This window comes from Somniosus microcephalus, unplaced genomic scaffold (genome assembly GCF_052327205.1).
Source record: "Somniosus microcephalus isolate GS21.2 unplaced genomic scaffold, FLI_Smic_1.0 scaffold593, whole genome shotgun sequence".
NCBI lineage: Eukaryota > Metazoa > Chordata > Chondrichthyes > Squaliformes > Somniosidae > Somniosus > Somniosus microcephalus.
This window is the reverse complement of record NW_028225780.1, coordinates 139505-163803: the sequence shown is the minus strand read 5'-3', so window position 1 is coordinate 163803 and position 24299 is coordinate 139505. Positions and strand designations below refer to the sequence as shown.

At 56.3% G+C, this 24299-nt stretch overlaps 1 protein-coding gene across 1 annotated transcript; it reads left to right on the top strand.

The window, feature by feature from the left end:
* Positions 1 to 11386: 11386 nt before the first annotated feature.
* On the top strand, positions 11387 to 23204 carry LOC147081272 (CD48 antigen-like; the record flags this gene model as incomplete). Its single annotated transcript, XM_085980845.1, has 2 exons — positions 11387 to 11750; positions 22614 to 23204. Coding segments are annotated over 2 exons (792 nt in total), but the record flags the coding sequence as incomplete, so codon positions are not given.
* Positions 23205 to 24299: the final 1095 nt, after the last annotated feature.

The following is a 24299-nucleotide window of genomic DNA, read 5'->3' as shown; positions in this document are numbered from 1 at the left end:
GTGTACAGATATCTCCCTGAGGGGAGAGGGACTGAGAGACGCAGTAAGTGTACAGATATCTCCCTGAGAGAGAGGGACTGAGAGACACCAGTCAGTGTACAGATATCTCCCTGAGAGAGAGGGACTGAGAGACACCAGTCAGTGTACAGATATCTCCCTGAGAGAGAGGGACTGAGAGACACCAGTCAGTGTACAGATATCTCCCTGAGAGAGAGGGACTGAGAGACACCAGTCAGTGTACAGATATCTCCCTGAGAGAGAGGGACTGAGAGACACCAGTCAGTGTACAGATATCTCCCTGAGAGAGAGGGACTGAGAGACACCAGTCAGTGTACAGATATCTCCCTGAGAGAGAGGGACTGAGAGACACCAGTCAGTGTACAGATATCTCCCTGAGAGAGAGGGACTGAGAGACACCAGTCAGTGTACAGATATCTCCCTGAGAGAGAGGGACTGAGAGACACCAGTCAGTGTACAGATATCTCCCTGAGAGAGAGGGACTGAGAGACACCAGTCAGTGTACAGATATCTCCCTGAGAGAGAGGGACTGAGAGACACCAGTCAGTGTACAGATATCTCCCTGAGAGAGAGGGACTGAGAGACACCAGTCAGTGTACAGATATCTCCCTGAGAGAGAGGGACTGAGAGACACCAGTCAGTGTACAGATATCTCCCTGAGAGAGAGGGACTGAGAGACACCAGTCAGTGTACAGATATCTCCCTGCGAGAGAGGGACTGAGAGACACCAGTCAGTGTACAGATATCTCCCTGAGAGAGAGGGACTGAGAGACACCAGTCAGTGTACAGATATCTCCCTGAGAGAGAGGGACTGAGAGACACCAGTCAGTGTACAGATATCTCCCTGAGAGAGAGGGACTGAGAGACACCAGTCAGTGTACAGATATCTCCCTGAGAGAGAGGGACTGAGAGACACCAGTCAGTGTACAGATATCTCCCTGAGAGAGAGGGACTGAGAGACACCAGTCAGTGTACAGATATCTCCCTGAGAGAGAGGGACTGAGAGACACCAGTCAGTGTACAGATATCTCCCTGAGAGAGAGGGGACTGAGAGACACCAGTCAGTGTACAGATATCTCCCTGAGAGAGAGGGACTGAGAGACACCAGTCAGTGTACAGATATCTCCCTGAGAGAGAGGGGACTGAGAGACACCAGTCAGTGTACAGATATCTCCCTGAGAGAGAGGGACTGAGAGACACCAGTCAGTGTACAGATATCTCCCTGAGAGAGAGGGACTGAGAGACACCAGTCAGTGTACAGATATCTCCCTGAGAGAGAGGGACTGAGAGACACCAGTCAGTGTACAGATATCTCCCTGAGAGAGAGGGACTGAGAGACACCAGTCAGTGTACAGATATCTCCCCGAGAGAGAGGGACTGAGAGACACCAGTCAGTGTACAGATATCTCCCTGAGAGAGAGGGACTGAGAGACACCAGTCAGTGTACAGATATCTCCCTGAGAGAGAGGGACTGAGAGACACCAGTCAGTGTACAGATATCTCCCTGAGAGAGAGGGACTGAGAGACACCAGTCAGTGTACAGATATCTCCCTGAGAGAGAGGGACTGAGAGACACCAGTCAGTGTACAGATATCTCCCTGAGGGAGAGGGACTGAGAGACACCAGTCAGTGTACAGATATCTCCCTGAGAGAGAGGGACTGAGAGACACCAGTCAGTGTACAGATATCTCCCTGAGTGAGAGGGACTGAGAGACACCAGTCAGTGTACAGATATCTCCCCGAGAGAGAGGGACTGAGAGACACCAGTCAGTGTACAGATATCTCCCCGAGAGAGAGGGACTGAGAGACACCAGTCAGTGTACAGATATCTCCCTGAGAGAGAGGGACTGAGAGACACCAGTCAGTGTACAGATATCTCCCTGCGAGAGAGGGACTGAGAGACACCAGTCAGTGTACAGATATCTCCCTGAGGGAGAGGGACTGAGAGACGCCAGTAAGTGTACAGATATCTCCCTGAGAGAGAGGGACTGAGAGACACCAGTCAGTGTACAGATATCTCCCTGAGAGAGAGGGACTGAGAGACACCAGTCAGTGTACAGATATCTCCCCGAGAGAGAGGGACTGAGAGACACCAGTCAGTGTACAGATATCTCCCTGAGAGAGAGTGACTGAGAGACACCAGTCAGTGTGCAGATATCTCCCTGAGAGAGAGGGACTGAGAGACACCAGTCAGTGTACAGATATCTCCCTGAGAGAGAGGGACTGAGAGACACCAGTCAGTGTACAGATATCTCCCTGCGAGAGAGGGACTGAGAGACACCAGTCAGTGTACAGATATCTCCCTGCGAGAGAGGGACTGAGAGACACCAGTCAGTGTACAGATATCTCCCTGAGGGAGAGGGACTGAGAGACACCAGTCAGTGTACAGATATCTCCCTGAGAGAGAGGGACTGAGAGACACCAGTCAGTGTACAGATATCTCCCTGAGAGAGAGGGACTGAGAGACACCAGTCAGTGTACAGATATCTCCCCGAGAGAGAGGGACTGAGAGACACCAGTCAGTGTACAGATATCTCCCCGAGAGAGAGGGAATGAGAGACACCAGTCAGTGTACAGATATCTCCCTGAGAGAGAGGGACTGAGAGACACCAGTCAGTGTACAGATATCTCCCTGCGAGAGAGGGACTGAGAGACACCAGTCAGTGTACAGATATCTCCCTGAGAGAGAGGGACTGAGAGACACCAGCCAGTGTACAGATATCTCCCTGAGAGAGAGGGACTGAGAGACACCAGTCAGTTTACAGATATCTCCCTGAAAGAGGGGACTGAGAGACACCAGTCAGTGTACAGATATCTCCCTGAGAGAGAGGGGACTGAGAGACACCAGTCAGTGTACAGATATCTCCCTGAGAGAGAGAGACTGAGAGACACCAGTCAGTGTATTGATATCTCCCTGAGAGAGAGAGGGACTGAGAGACACCAGTCAGTGTACAGATATCTCCCTGAGAGAGAGGGGACTGAGAGACACCAGTCAGTGTACAGATATCTCCCTGAGAGAGAGGGACTGAGAGACACCAGTCAGTGTACAGATATCTCCCTGAGAGAGAGGGACTGAGAGACACCAGTCAGTGTACAGATATCTCCCTGAGAGGGGACTGAGAGACACCAGTCAGTCTACAGATATCTCCCTGAGAGAGAGGGACTGAGAGACACCAGTCAGTGTACAGATATCTCCCTGAGAGAGAGGGAGTGAGAGACACCAGTCAGTGTACAGATATCTCCCTGAGAGAGAGGGACTGAGAGACACCAGTCAGTGTACAGATATCTCCCTGAGTGAGAGGGACTGAGAGACACCAGTCAGTGTACAGATATCTCCCCGAGAGAGAGGGACTGAGAGACACCAGTCAGTGTACAGATATCTCCCTGAGAGAGAGGGACTGAGAGACACCAGCCAGTCTACAGATATCTCCCTGAGAGAGAGGGACTGAGAGACACCAGTCAGTGCACAGATATCTCGCTGAGAGCGAGGGACTGAGAGACACCAGTCAGTGTACAGATATCTCCCTGAGAGAGAGGGACTGAGAGACACCAGTCAGTGTACAGATATCTCCCTGAGAGAGAGGGACTGAGAGACACCAGTCAGTGTACAGATATCTCCGAGAGAGAGGGACTGACAGATATCAGGCAGTGTACAGATATCTCCCCGAGAGAAAGGTACTGAGAGACACCAGTCAGTGTACAAATATCTCCCCGAGAGAGAGGGACTGAGAGACACCAGTCAGTGTACAGATATCTCCCTGAGAGAGAGGGACTGAGAGACTCCAGCCAGTCCACAGATATCTCCCTGAGAGAAAGGGACTGAGAGACAACAGTCAGTGTACAGATATCTCCCCGAGAGAGAGGGACTGAGAGACACCAGTCAGTGTACAGATATCTCCCTGAGAGAGAGGGACTGAGAGACACCAGTCAGTGTGCAGATATCTCCCTGAGAGAGAGGGACTGAGTGACACCAGTCAGTGTACAGTTATCTCCCTGAGAGAGAGGGGACTGAGAGACACCAGTCAGTGTACAGATATCTCCCTGAGAGAGAGGGACTGAGAGACACCAGTCAGTGTACAGACATCTCCCTGAGAGAGAGGGACTGAGAGACACCAGTCAGTGTACAGATATCTCCCTGAGAGAGAGGGACTGAGAGACACCAGTCAGTGTACAGATATCTCCCTGAGAGAGAGGGACTGAGAGACACCAGTCGGTGTACAGATATCTCCCTGAGAGAGAGGGACTGAGAGACACCAGTCAGTGTACAGATATCTCCCTGAGAGAGAGGGACTGAGAGACACCAGTCAGTGTACAGATATCTCCCTGAGGGGAGAGGGACTGAGAGACACCAGTCAGTGTACAGATATCTCCCTGAGGGAGAGGGTCTGAGAGACACCAGTCAGTGTACAGATATCTCCCTGAGAGAGAGGGACTGAGAGACACCAGTCGGTGTACAGATATCTCCCTGAGAGAGAGGGACTGAGAGACACCAGTCAGTGTACAGATATCTCCCTGAGAGAGAGGGACTGAGACACCAGTCAGTGTACAGGTATCTCCCTGCGAGAGAGGGACTGAGAGACACCAGTCAGTGTACAGATATCTCCCTGAGAGAGAGGGACTGAGACACCAGTCAGTGTACAGATATCTCCCTGCGAGAGAGGGACTGAGAGACACCAGTCAGTGTACAGATATCTCCCTGAGAGAGAGGGACTGAGACACCAGTCAGTGTACATATATCTCCCTGAGAGAGAGGGACTGAGAGACACCAGTCAGTGTACAGATATCTCCCTGAGACAGAAGGACTGAGAGACACCAGTCAGTGTACAGATATCTCCCTGAGAGAGAGGGACTGAGAGATACCAGTCAGTGCACAGATATCTCGCTGAGAGCGAGGGACTGAGAGGCACCAGTCAGTGTACAGATATCTCCCTGAGAGAGAGGGACTGAGAGACACCAGTCAGTGTACAGATATCTCCCTGAGAGAGAGGGACTGAGAGACACCAGTCAGTGTACAGATATCTCCCTGAGAGAGAAGGACTGAGAGACACCAGTCAGTGTACAGATATCTCCCTGAGAGAGAGGGACTGAGAGACACCAGTCAGTGTACAGATATCTCCCTGAGGGAGAGGGACTGAGAGACACCAGTCAGTGTACAGATATCTCCCTGAGAGAGAGGGACTGAGAGACACCAGTCAGTGTACAGATATCTCCCTGAGAGAGAGGGACTGAGAGACACCAGTCAGTGTACAGGTATCTCCCCGAGAGAGAGGGACTGAGAGACACCAGTCAGTGTACAGATATCTCCCTGAGGGAGAGGGACTGAGAGACACCAGTCAGTGTACAGATATCTCCCTGAGAGAGAGGGACTGAGAGACACCAGTCAGTGTACAGATATCTCCCTGAGAGAGAGGGACTGAGAGACACCAGTCGGTGTACAGATATCTCCCTGAGAGAGAGGGACTGAGAGACACCAGTCAGTGTACAGATATCTCCCTGAGAGAGAGGGACTGAGACACCAGTCAGTGTACAGATATCTCCCTGCGAGAGAGGGACTGAGAGACACCAGTCAGTGTACAGATATCTCCCTGAGAGAGAGGGACTGAGACACCAGTCAGTGTACATATATCTCCCTGAGAGAGAGGGACTGAGAGACACCAGTCAGTGTACAGATATCTCCCTGAGAGAGAGACGGACTGAGAGACACCAGTCAGTGTACAGATATCTCCCTGAGACAGAAGGACTGAGAGACACCAGTCAGTGTACAGATATCTCCCTGAGAGAGAGCGACTGAGAGACACCAGTCAGTGCACAGATATCTCGCTGAGAGCGAGGGACTGAGAGGCACCAGTCAGTGTACAGATATCTCCCTGAGAGAGAGGGACTGAGAGACACCAGTCAGTGTACAGATATCTCCCTGAGAGAGAGGGACTGAGAGACACCAGTCAGTGTACAGATATCTCCCTGAGAGAGAGGGGACTGAGAGACACCAGTCAGTGTACAGATATCTCCCTGAGGGAGAGGGACTGAGAGACGCCAGTAAGTGTACAGATATCTCCCTGAGAGAGAGGGACTGAGAGACACCAGTCAGTGTACAGATATCTCCCTGAGAGAGAGGGACTGAGAGACACCAGTCAGTGTACAGATATCTCCCCGAGAGAGAGGGACTGAGAGACACCAGTCAGTGTACAGATATCTCCCTGAGAGAGAGGGACTGAGAGACACCAGTCAGTGTACAGATATCTCCCTGAGAGAGAGGGACTGAGAGACACCAGTCAGTGTACAGATATCTCCCTGAGAGAGAGGGACTGAGAGACACCAGTCAGTGTACAGATATCTCCCTGCGAGAGAGGGACTGAGAGACACCAGTCAGTGTACAGATATCTCCCTGAGAGAGAGGGACTGAGAGACACCAGTCAGTGTACAGATATCTCCCTGAGGGAGAGGGACTGAGAGACACCAGTCAGTGTACAGATATCTCCCTGAGAGAGAGGGACTGAGAGACACCAGTCAGTGTACAGATATCTCCCTGAGAGAGAGGGACTGAGAGACAACAGTCAGTGTACAGATATCTCCCCGAGAGAGAGGGACTGAGAGACACCAGTCAGTGTACAGATATCTCCCCGAGAGAGAGGGACTGAGAGACACCAGTCAGTGTACAGATATCTCCCTGAGAGAGAGGGACTGAGAGACACCAGTCAGTGTACAGATATCTCCCTGCGAGAGAGGGACTGAGAGACACCAGTCAGTGTGCAGATATCTCCCTGAGGGAGAGGGACTGAGAGACGCCAGTAAGTGTACAGATATCTCCCTGAGAGAGAGGGACTGAGAGACACCAGTCAGTGTACAGATATCTCCCTGAGAGAGAGGGACTGAGAGACACCAGTCAGTGTACAGGTATCTCCCCGAGAGAGAGGAACTGAGAGACACCAGTCAGTGTACAGATATCTCCCTGAGAGAGAGGGACTGAGAGACACCAGTCAGTGTGCAGATATCTCCCTGAGAGAGAGGGACTGAGAGACACCAGTCAGTGTACAGATATCTCCCTGAGAGAGAGGGACTGAGACACCAGTCAGTGTACAGATATCTCCCTGCGAGAGAGGGACTGAGAGACACCAGTCAGTGTACAGATATCTCCCTGAGAGAGAGGGACTGAGACACCAGTCAGTGTACATATATCTCCCTGAGAGAGAGGGACTGAGAGACACCAGTCAGTGTACAGATATCTCCCTGAGACAGAAGGACTGAGAGACACCAGTCAGTGTACAGATATCTCCCTGAGAGAGAGGGACTGAGAGACACCAGTCAGTGCACAGATATCTCGCTGAGAGCGAGGGACTGAGAGGCACCATTCAGTGTACAGATATCTCCCTGAGAGAGAGGGACTGAGAGACACCAGTCAGTGTACAGATATCTCCCTGAGAGAGAGGGACTGAGAGACACCAGTCAGTGTACAGATATCTCCCTGAGAGAGAGGGGACTGAGAGACACCAGTCAGTGTACAGATATCTCCCTGAGGGAGAGGGACTGAGAGACGCCAGTAAGTGTACAGATATCTCCCTGAGAGAGAGGGACTGAGAGACACCAGTCAGTGTACAGATATCTCCCTGAGAGAGAGGGACTGAGAGACACCAGTCAGTGTACAGATATCTCCCCGAGAGAGAGGGACTGAGAGACACCAGTCAGTGTACAGATATCTCCCTGAGAGAGAGGGACTGAGAGACACCAGTCTGTGTACAGATATCTCCCTGAGAGAGAGGGACTGAGAGACACCAGTCAGTGTACAGATATCTCCCTGCGAGAGAGGGACTGAGAGACACCAGTCAGTGTACAGATATCTCCCTGAGGGAGAGGGACTGAGAGACACCAGTCAGTGTACAGATATCTCCCTGAGAGAGAGGGACTGAGAGACACCAGTCAGTGTACAGATATCTCCCTGAGAGAGAGGGACTGAGAGACACCAGTCAGTGTACAGATATCTCCCCGAGAGAGAGGGACTGAGAGAAACCAGTCAGTGTACAGATATCTCCCTGAGGGAGAGGGACTGAGAGACACCAGTCAGTGTACAGATATCTCCCTGAGAGAGAGGGACTGAGAGAAACCAGTCAGTGTACAGATATCTCCCTGAGACAGAAGGACTGAGAGACACCAGTCAGTGTACAGATATCTCCCTGAGAGAGAGGGAATGAGAGACACCAGTCAGTGCACAGATATCTCGCTGAGAGCGAGGGACTGAGATTCACCAGTCAGTGTACAGATATCTCCCTGAGGGAGAGGGACTGAGAGACACCAGTCAGTGTACAGATATCTCCCTGAGAGAGAGGGACTGAGAGACACCAGTCGGTGTACAGATATCTCCCTGAGAGAGAGGGACTGAGAGACACCAGTCAGTGTACAGATATCTCCCTGAGAGAGAGGGACTGAGAGACACCAGTCAGTGTACAGATATCTCCCTGAGAGAGAGGGACTGAGAGACACCAGTCAGTGTACAGATATCTCCCCGAGAGAGAGGGACTGAGAGACACCAGTCAGTGTACAGATATCTCCCTGAGGGAGAGGGACTGAGAGACACCAGTCAGTGTACAGATATCTCCCTGAGAGAGAGGGACTGAGAGACACCAGTCAGTGTACAGATATCTCCCTGAGACAGAAGGACTGAGAGACACCAGTCAGTGTACAGATATCTCCCTGAGAGAGAGGGACTGAGAGACACCAGTCAGTGTACAGATATCTCCCTGCGAGAGAGGGACTGAGAGACACCAGTCAGTGTACAGATATCTCCCTGAGAGAGAGGGACTGAGACACCAGTCAGTGTACAGATATCTCCCTGCGAGAGAGGGACTGAGAGACACCAGTCAGTGTACAGATATCTCCCTGAGAGAGAGGGACTGAGACACCAGTCAGTGTACATATATCTCCCTGAGAGAGAGGGACTGAGAGACACCAGTCAGTGTACAGATATCTCCCTGAGACAGAAGGACTGAGAGACACCAGTCAGTGTACAGATATCTCCCTGAGAGAGAGGGACTGAGAGACACCAGTCAGTGCACAGATATCTCGCTGAGAGCGAGGGACTGAGAGGCACCAGTCAGTGTACAGATATCTCCCTGAGAGAGAGGGACTGAGAGACACCAGTCAGTGTACAGATATCTCCCTGAGAGAGAGGGACTGAGAGACACCAGTCAGTGTACAGATATCTCCCTGAGAGAGAGGGGACTGAGAGACACCAGTCAGTGTACAGATATCTCCCTGAGGGAGAGGGACTGAGAGACGCCAGTAAGTGTACAGATATCTCCCTGAGAGAGAGGGACTGAGAGACACCAGTCAGTGTACAGATATCTCCCTGAGAGAGAGGGACTGAGAGACACCAGTCAATGTACAGATATCTCCCCGAGAGAGAGGGACTGAGAGACACCAGTCAGTGTACAGATATCTCCCTGAGAGAGAGGGACTGAGAGACACCAGTCAGTGTACAGATATCTCCCTGAGAGAGAGGGACTGAGAGACACCAGTCAGTGTACAGATATCTCCCTGCGAGAGAGGGACTGAGAGACACCAGTCAGTGTACAGATATCTCCCTGAGGGAGAGGGACTGAGAGACACCAGTCAGTGTACAGATATCTCCCTGAGAGAGAGGGACTGAGAGACACCAGTCAGTGTACAGATATCTCCCTGAGAGAGAGGGACTGAGAGACACCAGTCAGTGTACAGATATCTCCCCGAGAGAGAGGGACTGAGAGACACCAGTCAGTGTACAGATATCTCCCTGAGGGAGAGGGACTGAGAGACACCAGTCAGTGTACAGATATCTCCCTGAGAGAGAGGGACTGAGAGACACCAGTCAGTGTACAGATATCTCCCTGAGACAGAAGGACTGAGAGACACCAGTCAGTGTACAGATATCTCCCTGAGAGAGAGGGACTGAGAGACACCAGTCAGTGCACAGATATCTCGCTGAGAGCGAGGGACTGAGAGGCACCAGTCAGTGTACAGATATCTCCCTGAGGGAGAGGGACTGAGAGACACCAGTCAGTGTACAGATATCTCCCTGAGAGAGAGGGACTGAGAGACACCAGTCGGTGTACAGATATCTCCCTGAGAGAGAGGGACTGAGAGACACCAGTCAGTGTACAGATATCTCCCTGAGAGAGAGGGACTGAGACACCAGTCAGTGTACAGATATCTCCCTGCGAGAGAGCGACTGAGAGACACCAGTCAGTGTACTGATATTTCCCTGAGAGAGAGGGACTGAGAGACACCAGTCAGTGTGCAGATATCTCCCTGAGAGAGAGGGACTGAGAGACACCAGTCAGTGTACAGATATCTCCCTGAGAGAGAGGGACTGAGAGACACCAGTCAGTGTACAGATATCTCCCCGAGAGAGAGGGACTGAGAGACACCAGACAGTGTACAGATATCTCCCCGAGAGAGAGGGACTGAGAGACACCAGTCAGTGTGCAGATATCTCCCTGAGAGAGAGGGACTGAGAGACACCAGTCAGTGTACAGATATCTCCCTGAGAGAGAAGGACTGAGAGACACCAGTCAGTGTACAGATATCTCCCTGAGAGAGAGGGACTGAGAGACACCAGTCAGTGTTCAGATATCTCCCTGAGAGAGAGGGACTGAGAGACACCAGTCAGTGTACAGATATCTCCCTGAGGGACTGAGAGACACCAGTCAGTGTACAGATATCTCCCTGAGAGAGAGGGACTGAGAGACACCAGTCAGTGTTCTGATATCTCCCTGAGAGAGAGGGACTGAGACATCAGTCAGTGTACAGATATCTCCCTGAGGGAGAGGGACTGAGAGACACCAGTCAGTGTACAGATATCTCCCTGAGAGAGAGGGACTGAGAGACACCAGTCAGTGTACAGATATCTCCCTGAGAGAGAGGGACTGAGAGACGCCAGTCAGTGTACAGATATCTCCCTGAGAGAGAGGGACTGAGAGACACCAGTCAGTGTACTGATATCGCCCTGAGAGAGAGGGACTGAGAGACACCAGTCAGTGTACAGATATGTCCCTGAGAGAGAGGGACTGAGAGACACCAGTCAGTGTTCAGATATCTCCCTGAGAGAGAGGGACTGAGAGACACCAGTCAGTGTACAGATATCTCCCCGAGAGAAAGGGACTGAGAGACACCAGTCAGTGTTCAGATATCTCCCTGAGAGAGAGGGACTGAGAGACACCAGTCAGTGTACAGATATCTTCCTGAGGGAGAAGGACTGAGAGACACCAGTCAGTGTACAGATATCTCCCTGAGAGAGAGGGACTGAGAGACACCAGTCAGTGTACAGATATCTTCCTGAGGGAGAAGGACTGAGAGACACCAGTCAGTATACAGATATCTCCCCGAGGTCTGGAATTAGTTGAACGATTTGTTTTTTCCAGTTGCAGCTGAGCGCGGAGTGAGTGTGGAAACTCCAGAATACCCTGTGAATGGGAGCTTGGGACTGTCGGTGTGGTTGCCTGTGGAGATTGACTGGATCCCAGACGAGGCAGAAATAACGTGGAAATTCACTGGAACAGACCCACCTACAAGCATCCTCCGCTTCGATGTCAGTGAGAAAAGAACTAAGATATTTACAAAGAATCAGTTTGATGGAAGGGTCAAAATGCACGAGAATTTCACCCTGCAGTTAAATCTTCTGATGGAGCAGGATCAAGGAATATACACCGAGACTGTGTCAGGAGAAGGAGATCGGACAGGATCGGTGACTCTAGTGGTTTATCGTGAGTTTATTGCATTTCATTTCAGGCAAGAGACTCTCGGTCCTGTCTCTCACTGAGTGAGTCTGCAGACAGGAACCTCTCGGTCCTGTCCCTCACTGAGGGGAGTCTGGAGACAGGAGCCTCTCGGTCCTGTCCCTCACTGAGGGGAGTCTGGAGACAGGAGCCTCTCAGTCCTGTCCCTCACCGAGGGCACTCTGGAGACAGGAGCCTCTCGGTCCTGTCCCTCACTGAGTGAGTCTGGAGACAGGAGCCTCTCGGTCCCGTCCCTCATTGAGTGAGTCTGGAGACAGGAGCCTCTCGGTCCTGTCCCTCACTGAGGGGAGTCTGGAGACAGGAGCCTCTCAGTCCTGTCCCTCACTGAGGGGAGTCTGGAGACAGGAGCCTCTCGGTCCTGTCCCTCACCGAGGGGAGTCAGGAGACAGGAGCCTCTTCGTCCTGTCCTTCACTGAGGGAAGTCTGGAGACAGGAGCCTCTCGGTCCTGTCCCTCACTGAGGGGAGTCTGGAGACAGGAGCCTCTCGGTCCTGTCCCTCACCGAGGGGAGTCTGGAGACAGGAGCCTCTCGGTCCTGTCCCTCACTGAGGGGAGTCTGGAGACAGGAGCCTCTCGGTCCTGTCCCTCACCGAGGGGAGTCTGGAGACAGGAGCCTCTCGGTCCTGTCCCTCACCGAGGGGAGTCTGGAGACAGGAGCCTCTCGGTCCTGTCCCTCACTGAGGGGAGTCTGGAGACAGGAGCATCTCGGTCCTGTCCCTCACCGAGGGGAGTCTGGAGACAGGAGCCTCTCGGTCCTGTCCTTCACTGAGGGAAATCTGGAGACAGGAGCCTCTCGGTCCTGTCCCTCACCGAGGGGAGTCTGGAGACAGGAGTCTCTCGGTCCTGTCCCTCACTCAGGGGAGTCTGGAGACAGGAGCCTCTCGGTCCTGTCCCTCACTGAGTGAGTCTGGAGACAGGAGCCTCTCGGTCATATCCCTCACCGAGGGGATTCAGGAGACAGGAGCTTTTCGGTCCATCCCTCACTGAGGGGAGTCTGGAGACAGGAGCCTCTCGGTCCCGTCCCTCTCCGAGGGGAGTCTGGAGACAGGAGCCTCTCGGTCCTGTCCCTCACCAAGGGGAGTCTGGAGACAGGAGCTTCTCGGTCCTGTCCCTCACCGAGGGGAGTCTGGAGACAGGAGCCTCTCGGTCCCGTCCCTCACTGAGTGAGTCTGGAGACAGGAGCCTCTCGGTCCTGTCCCTCACTGAGTGTGTCTGGAGACAGGAGCCTCTCGGTCCTGTCCCTCACCGAGTGAGTCTGGAGACAGGAGCCTCTCGGTCCCGTCCCTCACTGAGGGGAGTCTGGAGACAGGAACCTCTCGGTCCTGTCCCTCATTGAGGGGAGTCTGGAGACAGGAGAATCTCGCTCCTGTCCCTCACTGAGAGAGTCTGGAGACAGGAGCCTCTCGGTCCTGTCCCTCACTGAGTGAGTCTGGAGACAGGAGCCTCTTGGTCCTGTCCCTCACCGAGGGGAGTCTGGACACAGGAGCATCTCAGTCCTGTCCCTCACTGAGTGAGTCTGGAGACAGGAGCCTCTCGGTCCTGTCCCTCACTGAGTGAGTCTGGAGACAGGAGCCTCTCGGTCCTGTCCCTCACCGAGGGGAGTCTGGAGACAGGAGCATCTCAGTCCTGTCCCTCACTGAGGGGAGTCTGGAGACAGGCGCCTCTCGGTCCTGTCCCTCTCCGAAGGGAGTCTGGAGACAGGAGCCTCTCGGTCCTGTCCCTCACCGAGGGGAGTCTGGAGACAGGAGCCTCTCGGTCCCGTCCCTCACTGAGGGGAGTCTGGAGACAGGAACCTCTCGGTCCTGTCCCTCACTGAGGGGAGTCTGGAGACAGGAACCTCTCGGTCCTGTCCCTCACCGAGGCGAGTCCGGAAACAGGAGCCTCTCTGTCCTGTCCCTCACCGAGTGTGTCTGCAGACAGGAACCTCACGGTTCTGTCCCTCACTGAGGGGAGTCTGGAGACAAGAACCTCTCGGTCCTGTCCCTCACCGAGGGGAGTCTGGAGACAGGAGACTCTCGCTCCTGTCCCTCACCGAGTGATTCTGGAGAAGGAGCCTCTCGGTCCGGTCCCTCACCGAGTGAGTCTGGAGACAGGAGCCTCTCGGTCCTGTCCCTCACCGAGGGGAGTCTGGAGACAGGAGCCTCTCGGTCCTGTCCCTCACCGAGGGGAGTCTGGAGACAGGAGCCTCTCAGTCCTGTCCCTCACTGAGTGAGTCTGGAGACAGGAGCCTCTCGGTCCTGTCCCTCACTGAGTGAGTCTGGAGACAGGAGCCTCTCGGTCCTGTCACTCACCAAGGGGAGTCTGGAGACAGGAGCCTCTCGGTCCTGTCCCTCACTGAGTGAGTCTGGAGACAGGAGCCTCTCGGTCCTGTCCCTCACCGAGGGGAGCCTGGAGACAGGAGCCTCTTGGTCCTGTCCTTCACTGAGGGAAGTCTGGAGACAGGAGCCTCTCGGTCCTGTCCCTCACTGAGGGGAGTCTGGAGACAGGAGCCTCTCGGTCCTGTCCCTCACTTAGGGGAATCTGGAGACAGGAGCCTCTCGGTCCTGTCCCTCACTGAGTGAGTCGGGAGACAGGAGCCTCTCGGTCCTATCCCTCACCGAGGGGATTCAGGAGACAGGAGCCTCTCGGTCCATCCCTCACTGAGGGGAGTCTGGAGACAGGAACCTCTCGGTCCTGTCCCTCACTGAGGGGAGTCTGGAGACAGGAGATTCTCGTTCCTGTCCCTCACTGAGTGAGTCTGGAGACAGGAGCCTCTCGGTCCTCTCCCTCACTGAGTGAGTCTGGAGACAGGAGCCTCTTGGTCCTGTCCCTCACTGAGTGAGTCTGGAGACAGGAGCCTCTTGGTCCTGTCCCTCACAGAGGGGAGTCTGGACACAGGAGCATCTCAGTCCTGTCCCTCACTGAGTGAGTCTGGAGACAGGAGTCTCTCGGTCCTGTCCCTCACTGAGTGAGTCTGGAGACAGGAGCCTCTCGGTCCTGTCCCTCACCGAGGGGAGTCTGGAGACAGGAGCATCTCAGTCCTGTCCCTCACTGAGGGGAGTCTGGAGACAGGAGCCTCTCGGTCCTGTCCCTCACCGAGGGGAGTCTGGAGACAGGCGCCTCTCGGTCCTGTCCCTCACCGAGGGGAGTCTGGAGACAGGAGCCTCTCGGTCCTGTCCCTCACCGAGGGGAGTCTGGAGACAGGAGCCTCTCGGTCCTGTCCCTCACCGAGGGGAGTCTGGAGACAGGCGCCTCTCGGTCCTGTCCCTCTCCGAAGGGAGTCTGGAGACAGGAGCCTCTCGGTCCTGTCCCTCACCGAGGGGAGTCTGGAGACAGGAGCCTCTCGGTCCTGTCCCTCACTGAGGGGAGTCTGGAGACAGGAGCCTCTCGGTCCTGTCCCTCACTGAGTGAGTCTGGAGACAGGAGCCTCTCGGTCCCGTCCCTCACTGAGGGGAGTCTGGAGACAGGAACCTCTCGGTCCTGTCCCTCACTGAGGGGAGTCTGGAGACAGGAACCTCTCGGTCCTGTCCCTCACCGAGGCGAGTCCGGAAACAGGAGCCTCTCTGTCCTGTCCCTCACCGAGTGTGTCTGCAGACAGGAACCTCTCGGTTCTGTCCCTCACTGAGGGGAGTCTGGAGACAAGAACCTCTCGGTCCTGTCCCTCACCGAGGGGAGTCTGGAGACAGGAGACTCTCGCTCCTGTCCCTCACCGAGTGATTCTGGAGAAGGAGCCTCTCGGTCCGGTCCCTCACCGAGGAGGGTCTAGAGACAGGAGCCTCTCGGTCCTGTCCCTCAGTGAGTGAGTCTGGAGACAGGAGCCTCTCGGTCCTGTCCCTCACCGAGGGGAGTCTGGAGACAGGAGCCTCTCGGTCCTGTCCCTCACCGAGGGGAGTCTGGAGACAGGAGCCTCTCGGTCCTGTCCTTCACTGAGGGAAATCTGGAGACAGGAGCCTCTCGGTCCTGTCCCTCACCGAGGGGAGTCTGGAGACAGGAGCCTCTCGGTCCTGTCCCTCACTCAGGGGAGTCTGGAGACAGGAGCCTCTCGGTCCTGTCCCTCACTGAGTGAGTCTGGAGACAGGAGCCTCTCGGTCCTATCCCTCACCGAGGGGATTCAGGAGACAGGAGCCTTTCGGTCCATCCCTCACTGAGGGGAGTCTGGAGACAGGAGCCTCTCGGTCCCGTCCCTCTCCGAGGGGAGTCTGGAGACAGGAGCCTCTCGGTCCTGTCCCTCACCAAGGGGAGTCTGGAGACAGGAGCTTCTCGGTCATGTCCCTCACCGAGGGGAGTCTGGAGATTGGAGCCTCTCGGTCCCGTCCCTCACTGAGTGAGTCTGGAGACAGGAGCCTCTCGGTCCTGTCCCTCACTGAGTGTGTCTGGAGACAGGAGCCTCTCGGTCCTGTCCCTCACCGAGTTAGTCTGGAGACAGGAGCCTCTCGGTCCCGTCCCTCACTGAGGGGAGTCTGGAGACAGGAACCTCTCGGTCCTGTCCCTCATTGAGGGGAGTCTGGAGACAGGAGATTCTCGCTCCTGTCCCTCACTGAGTGAGTCTGGAGACAGGAGCCTCTCGGTCCTGTCCCTCACTGAGTGAGTCTGGAGACAGGAGCCTCTCGGTCCTGTCCCTCACCGAGGGGAGTCTGGAGACAGGAGCATCTCAGTCCTGTCCCTCACTGAGGGGAGTCTGGAGACAGGAACCTCTCGGTCCTGTCCCTCACTGAGGGGAGTCTGGAGACAGGAACCTCTCGGTCCTGTCCCTCACCGAGGCGAGTCCGGAAACAGGAGCCTCTCTGTCCTGTCCCTCACCGAGTGTGTCTGCAGACAGGAACCTCTCGGTCCTGTCCCTCACTGAGTGAGTCTGGAGACAGGAGCCTCTCGGACCTGTCACTCACCAAGGGTAGTCTGGAGACAGGAGATTCTCGGTCCTGTCCCTCACTGAGTGAGTCTGGAGACAGGAGCCTCTCGGTCCTGTCCCTCACTGAGTGAGTCTGGAGACAGGAGCCTCTCGGTCCTGTCCCTCACTGAGTGAGTCTGGAGACAGGAGCCTCTTGGTCCTGTCCCTCACAGAGGGGAGTCTGGACACAGGAGCATCTCAGTCCTGTCCCTCACTGAGTGAGTCTGGAGACAGGAGCCTCTCGGTCCTGTCCCTCACTGAGTGAGTCTGGAGACAGGAGCCTCTCGGTCCTGTCCCTCACCGAGGGGAGTCTGGAGACAGGAGCATCTCAGTCCTGTCCCTCACTGAGGGGAGTCTGGAGACAGGAGCCTCTCGGTCCTGTCCCTCACCGAGGGGAGTCTGGAGACAGGCGCCTCTCGGTCCTGTCCCTCACCGAGGGGAGTCTGGAGACAGGAGCCTCTCGGTCCTGTCCCTCACCGAGGGGAGTCTGGAGACAGGAGCCTCTCGGTCCTGTCCCTCACCGAGGGGAGTCTGGAGACAGGCGCCTCTCGGTCCTGTCCCTCTCCGAAGGGAGTCTGGAGACAGGAGCCTCTCGGTCCTGTCCCTCACCGAGGGGAGTCTGGAGACAGGAGCCTCTCGGTCCCGTCCCTCACTGAGGGGAGTCTGGAGACAGGAGCCTCTCGGTCCTGTCCCTCACTGAGTGAGTCTGGAGACAGGAGCCTCTCGGTCCCGTCCCTCACTGAGGGGAGTCTGGAGACAGGAACCTCTCGGTCCTGTCCCTCACTGAGGGGAGTCTGGAGACAGGAACCTCTCGGTCCTGTCCCTCACCGAGGCGAGTCCGGAAACAGGAGCCTCTCTGTCCTGTCCCTCACCGAGTGTGTCTGCAGACAGGAACCTCTCGGTTCTGTCCCTCACTGAGGGGAGTCTGGAGACAAGAACCTCTCGGTCCTGTCCCTCACCGAGGGGAGTCTGGAGACAGGAGACTCTCGCTCCTGTCCCTCACCGAGTGATTCTGGAGAAGGAGCCTCTCGGTCCGGTCCCTCACCGAGGAGGGTCTAGAGACAGGAGCCTCTCGGTCCTGTCCCTCAGTGAGTGAGTCTGGAGACAGGAGCCTCTCGGTCCTGTCACTCACCGAGGGGAGTCTGGAGACAGGAGCCTCCAGGTCCTGTCCCTCACCGAGGGGAGTCTGGAGACAGGAGTCTCTCGGTCCTGTCCCTCACTGAGTGAGTCTGGAGACAGGAGCCTCTCGGTCCTGTCCCTCACTGAGTGAGTCTGGAGACAGGAGCCTCTCGGTCCTCTCCCTCACCGAGGGGAGTCTGGAGACAGGAGCCTCTCATGCCCATCTCTCACTGAGTGAGTCTGGAGAGAGGAGCCTCTCGGTCCTGTCCCACACCGAGGGGAGTCTGGAGACAGGAGCCGCTCGATCCTGTCCCTCACCGAGGGGATTCTGGAGACAGGAGCCTCTCGGTTCTGTCCCTCACCGTGGGGATTCTGGAGACAGGAGCCTCTCGGTCCTGTCCCTCACTGAGTGAGTCTGGAGACAGGAGCCTCTCGGTCCTGTCCCTCACCAAGGGGAGTCTGGAGACAGGAGCCTCTCGGCCCTGTCCCTCACCGAGGGGAGTCTGGAGAAGGAGCCACTCGGTCCTGTCCCTCACCGAGGAGAGCCTGGAGACAGGAGCCTCTCGGTCCTGTCCCTCACCGAGGGGAGTCTGGAGACAGGAGCCTCTCGGTCCTCTCCCTCACCGAAGGGATTCTGGAGACAGGAGCCTCTCAGCCCTGTCGCTCGCCGAGGGGAGTCTGGAGACAGGAGCCTCTCGGTCCTGTCCCTCACCGAGGGGAGTCTGGAGACAGGAGCCTCTCGGTCCTGGCCCTCACCGAGGGGAGTCTGGAGACAGGAGCATCTCAGTCCTGTCCCTCACTGAGGGGAGTCTGGAGACAGGCGCCTCTCGGTCCTGTCCCTCTCCGAAGGGAGTCTGGAGACAGGAGCCTCTCGGTCCTGTCCCTCACCGAGGGGAGTCTGGAGACAGGAGCCTCTCGGTCCCGTCCCTCACTGAGGGGAGTCTGGAGACAGGAACCTCTCGGTCCTGTCCCTCACTGAGGGGAGTCTGGAGACAGGAACCTCTCGGTCCTGTCCCTCACCGAGGCGAATCCGGAAACAGGAGCCTCTCTGTCCTGTCCCTCACCGAGTGTGTCTGCAGACAGGAACCTCTCGGTTCTGTCCCTCACTGAGGGGAGTCTGGAGACAAGAACCTCTCGGTCCTGTCCCTCACCGAGGGGAGTCTGGAGACAGGAGACTCTCGCTCCTGTCCCTCACCGAGTGATTCTGGAGAAGGAGCCTCTCGGTCCGGTCCCTCACCGAGTGAGTCTGGAGACAGGAGCCTCTCGGTCCTGTCCCTCACCGAGGGGAGTCTGGAGACAGGAGCCTCTCGGTCCTGTCCCTCACCGAGGGGAGTCTGGAGACAGGAGCCTCTCAGTCCTGTCCCTCACTGAGTGAGTCTGGAGACAGGAGCCTCTCGGTCCTGTCCCTCACTGAGTGAGTCTGGAGACAGGAGCCTCTCGGTCCTGTCACTCACCAAGGGGAGTCTGGAGACAGGAGCCTCTCGGTCCTGTCCCTCACTGAGTGAGTCTGGAGACAGGAGCCTCTCGGTCCTGTCCCTCACTTAGGGGAGTCTGGAGACAGGAGCCTCTCGGTCCTGTCCCTCACTGAGTGATTCGGGAGACAGGAGCCTCTCGGTCCTATCCCTCACCGAGGGGATTCAGGAGACAGGAGCCTCTCGGTCCATCCCTCACTGAGGGGAGTCTGGAGACAGGAACCTCTCGGTCCTGTCCCTCACTGAGGGGAGTCTGGAGACAGGAGATTCTCGGTCCTGTCCCTCACTGAGTGAGTCTGGAGACAGGAGCCTCTCGGTCCTGTCCCTCACTGAGTGAGTCTGGAGACAGGAGCCTCTCGGTCCTGTCCCTCACTGAGTGAGTCTGGAGACAGGAGCCTCTTGGTCCTGTCCCTCACAGAGGGGAGTCTGGACACAGGAGCATCTCAGTCCTGTCCCTCACTGAGTGAGTCTGGAGACAGGAGCCTCTCAGTCCTGTCCCTCACTGAGTGAGCCTGGAGACAGGAGCCTCTCGGTCCTGTCCCTCACCGAGGGGAGTCTGGAGACAGGAGCATCTCAGTCCTGTCACTCACTGAGGGGAGTCTGGAGACAGGAGCCTCTCGGTCCTGTCCCTCACCGAGGGGAGTCTGGAGACAGGCGCCTCTCGGTCCTGTCCCTCACCGAGGGGAGTCTGGAGACAGGAGCCTCTCGGTCCTGTCCCTCACCGAGGGGAGTCTGGAGACAGGAGCCTCTCGGTCCTGTCCCTCACCGAGGGGAGTCTGGAGACAGGCGCCTCTCGGTCCTGTCCCTCCGAAGGGAGTCTGGAGACAGGAGCCTCTCGGTCCTGTCCCTCACCGAGGGGAGTCTGGAGACAGGAGCCTCTCGGTCCCGTCCCTCACTGAGGGGAGTCTGGAGACAGGAGCCTCTCGGTCCTGTCCCTCACTGAGTGAGTCTGGAGACAGGAGCCTCTCGGTCCCGTCCCTCACTGAGGGGAGTCTGGAGACAGGAACCTCTCGGTCCTGTCCCTCACTGAGGGGAGTCTGGAGACAGGAACCTCTCGGTCCTGTCCCTCACCGAGGCGAGTCCGGAAACAGGAGCCTCTCTGTCCTGTCCCTCACCGAGTGTGTCTGCAGACAGGAACCTCTCGGTTCTGTCCCTCACTGAGGGGAGTCTGGAGACAAGAACCTCTCGGTCCTGTCCCTCACCGAGGGGAGTCTGGAGACAGGAGACTCTCGCTCCTGTCCCTCACCGAGTGATTCTGGAGAAGGAGCCTCTCGGTCCGGTCCCTCACCGAGGAGGGTCTAGAAACAGGAGCCTCTCGGTCCTGTCCCTCAGTGAGTGAGTCTGGAGACAGGAGCCTCTCGGTCCTGTCCCTCACCGAGGGGAGTCTGGAGACATGAGCCTCTCGGTCCTGTCCCTCACCGAGGGGAGTCTGGAGACAGGAGCCTCTCGGTCCTGTCCCTCACTGAGTGAGTCTGGAGACAGGAGCCTCTCGGTCCTGTCCCTCACCGAGGGGAGTCTGGAGACAGGAGCCTCTCGGTCCTGTCCCTCACCAAGGGGAGTCTGGAGACAGGAGCCTCTCAGTCCTGTCCCTCACTGAGTGAGTCTGGAGACAGGAGCCTCTCGGTCCTGTCCCTCACTGAGTGAGTCTGGAGACAGGAGCCTCTCGGTCCTGTCACTCACCGAGGGGAGTCTGGAGACAGGAGCCTCTCGGTCCTGTCCCTCACCGAGGGGAGTCTGGAGACAGGAGTCTCTCGGTCCTGTCCCTCACTGAGTGAGTCTGGAGACAGGAGCCTCTCGGTCCTGTCCCTCACTGAGTGTGTCTGGAGACAGGAGCCTCTCGGTCCTCTCCCTCACCGAGGGGAGTCTGGAGACAGGAGCCTCTCATGCCCATCTCTCACTGAGTGAGTCTGGAGAGAGGAGCCTCTCGGTCCTGTCCCACACCGAGGGGAGTCTGGAGACAGGAGCCTCTCGATCCTGTCCCTCACCGAGGGGATTCTGGAGACAGGAGCCTCTCGGTTCTGTCCCTCACCGTGGGGAGTCTGGAGACAGGAGCCTCTCGGTCCTGTCCCTCACTGAGTGAGTCTGGAGACAGGAGCCTCTCGGTCCTGTCCCTCACCAAGGGGAGTCTGGAGACAGGAGCCTCTCGGCCCTGTCCCTCACTGAGGGGAGTCTGGAGAAGGAGCCACTCGGTCCTGTCCCTCACCGAGGAGAGCCTGGAGACAGGAGCCTCTCGGTCCTGTCCCTCACCGAGGGGAGTCTGGAGACAGGAGCCTCTCGGTCCTCTCCCTCACCGAAGGGATTCTGGAGACAGGAGCCTCTCAGCCCTGTCGCTCGCCGAGGGGAGTCTGGAGACAGGAGCCTCTCGGTCCTGTCCCTCACAGAGGGGAGTCTGGAGACAGGAGCCTCTCGGTCCTGGCCCTCACCGAGGGGAGTCTGGAGACAGGAGCCTCTCGGTCCTCTCCCTCACCGAAGGGATTCTGGAGACAGGAGCCTCTCAGCCCTGTCCCTCACCGAGGGGAGTCTGGAGACAGGAGCCTCTCGGTCCTGTCCCTCACCGAGGGGAGTCTGGAGACAGGAGCCTCTCGGTCCTGGCCCTCACCGAGGGGAGTCTGGAGACATGAGCCTTTCGGTCCTGTCCCTCACCGAGGGGAATCTGGAGACAGGAGCCTCTCGGTCCTGTCCCTCACCGAGGAGAGTCTGGAGACAGGAGCCTCTTGGTCCTGCCCCTCACTGAGGGGAGTCTGGAGACAGGAGCCTCTCGGTCCCGTCCCTCACTGAGGGGATTCTGGAGACAGGAGCCTCTCGGTCCTGTCCCTCACTGAGTGAGTCTGTAGACAGGAGCCTCTCTGTCCTGTCCCTCACAGAGTGAGTGTGGAGACAGGAGCCTCTCGGTCCTGTCCCTCACCGAGGGGAGTCTGGAGACAGGAGATTCTCGGTCCTGTCCCTCACTGAGTGAGTCTGGAGACAGGAGCCTCTCGGTCCTGTCCCTCACCGAGGGGAGTCTGGAGACAGGAGCCTCTCGATCCCGTCCCTCACCGAGGGGAGTCTGGAGACAGGAGCCTCTCGGTCCTGTCCCTCACCGAGGGGAGTCTGGAGACAGGAGCCTCTCGGTCCTGTCCCTCACCGAGGGGAGTCCGGAGACAGGAGCCTCTCGGTCCTGTCCATCACTGAGGGGAGTCTGGAGACAGGAGCCTCTCGGTCCTGTCCCTCACCGAGGGGAGTCTGTAGACAGGAGCCTCTCGGTCCTGTCCCTCACCGAGGGGAGTCCGGAGACAGGATCCTCTCGGTCCTGTCCCTCACTGAGGGGAGTCTGGCGACAGGAGTCTCTGGAATCTTTTCAATCCTTCTTCACAGCCTCTCCTTCTTCACACAGAGCCTGTGCCGACACCCAGAGTGGAAATCACAAAGATCGTCATTGATACGCTGTGCAATGTTACGCTGATCTGTTCTGCCGGGACGAGAGATCCTGCTGTCATCAGTTGGACAGGGACGGAAGGAGTGACGAGAGATCGTTACTTTCATCAGCTCTCTGGGAATAGTACGACACTGGAACTTTCGGTGAATCTGTCTGCAAAAATCGATTATCGTTGTACCATCCGCAATCCCACTAGCGAGAAGAGCACGAGTTCTACTGTAGAGGATCCGTGTCAGAGGCAAAGTATGTGTCTACCTTATCGAATGAAGGATATACTTGCGTTAGAGGGAGTGCAAAGAGTGTTCACTAGAATGATTCCTGGGATGGGGGGTTGTGCTATGAGGAGACTCGCCCTATCCTCTCTGGAGGTAAGACTGACAGTGTAGAGGGAGCTTTACTCTGTATCTAACCCGTGCTGTACCTGCCCGGGGAGTGTTTGATGGGACAGTGCAGAGGGAGCTTTACTCTGTATCTAACCCCATGCTGTACCTGCCCTGGGAGTGTTTGATGGGACAGTGTAGAGGGAGCTTTACTCTGAATCTAACCCCGTGCTGTACCTGCCCTGGGAGTGTTTGATGGGACAGTGTAGAGGGAGCATTACTCTGTATTTAACCCCGTGCTGTACCTGCCCTGGGAGTGTTTGATGGGACAGTGTAGAGGGAGCTTTACTCTGTATCTAACCCCGCGCTGTACCTGCCCTGGGAGTGTTTGATGGGACAGTGTAGAGGGAGCTTTACTCTGTATCTAACCCCGTGCTGTACCTGCCCTGGGAGTGTTTGATGGGACAGTGTAGAGGGAGCTTTACTCTGTATCTAACCCCGTGCTGTACCTGCCCTGGGAGTGTTTGATGGGACAGTGTAGAGCGAGCTTCACTCTGTATCTAACCCCATGCTGTACCTGCCCTGGGAGTGTTTGATGGGACAGTGTAGAGGGAGCTTTACTCTATATCTAACCCGTGCTGTACCTGCCCTGGGAGTGTTTGATGGGACAGTGTAGAGGGAGCTTTACTCTGTATCTAATCCCGTGCTGTACCTGCCCTGGGAGTGTTTGATGGGACAGTGTAGAGGGAGCTTTACTCTGTATCTAACCCCGTGCTGTATCTGCCCTGGGAGTGTTTGATGGGACAGCGTAGAGGGAGCTTCACTCTGTATCTAACCCCGTGCTGTACCCGCCCTGGAAGTGTTTGATGGGACAGTGTAGGGGGAGCTTTACTCTGTATCTAACCCGTGCTGTACCTGCCCTGGGAGTGTTTGATGGGACAGTGTAGAGGGAGCTTTACTCTGTATCTAACCCGTTGTGGTAAACCACGTTCACTATCGTATCACTGTTAGTAGTTAGCACTGTTCACCACTGTTCGTTATAACTGTATCACTGACCACTATTGTATCACGGTACGAGGTCGCCTCTTGCCACACTGCTATACCTGGGATGACCACTGCCGACTCCGCCTTGGCTCCACCCACCAGGCCAGGTATAAAGGTGAGCGACTGGCTGGTATTCCTCCTGCTTGGATCGGATCACCCACGAGAGTGGGCTCTGTTATTTAGTCAATAAAAACCTTTAGTCACCTTCGTAACTCTTCGCCTTTTATTGGAGGAATTGATAGGTATATCACCCGTGCTGTACCTGCCCTGGGAGTGTTTG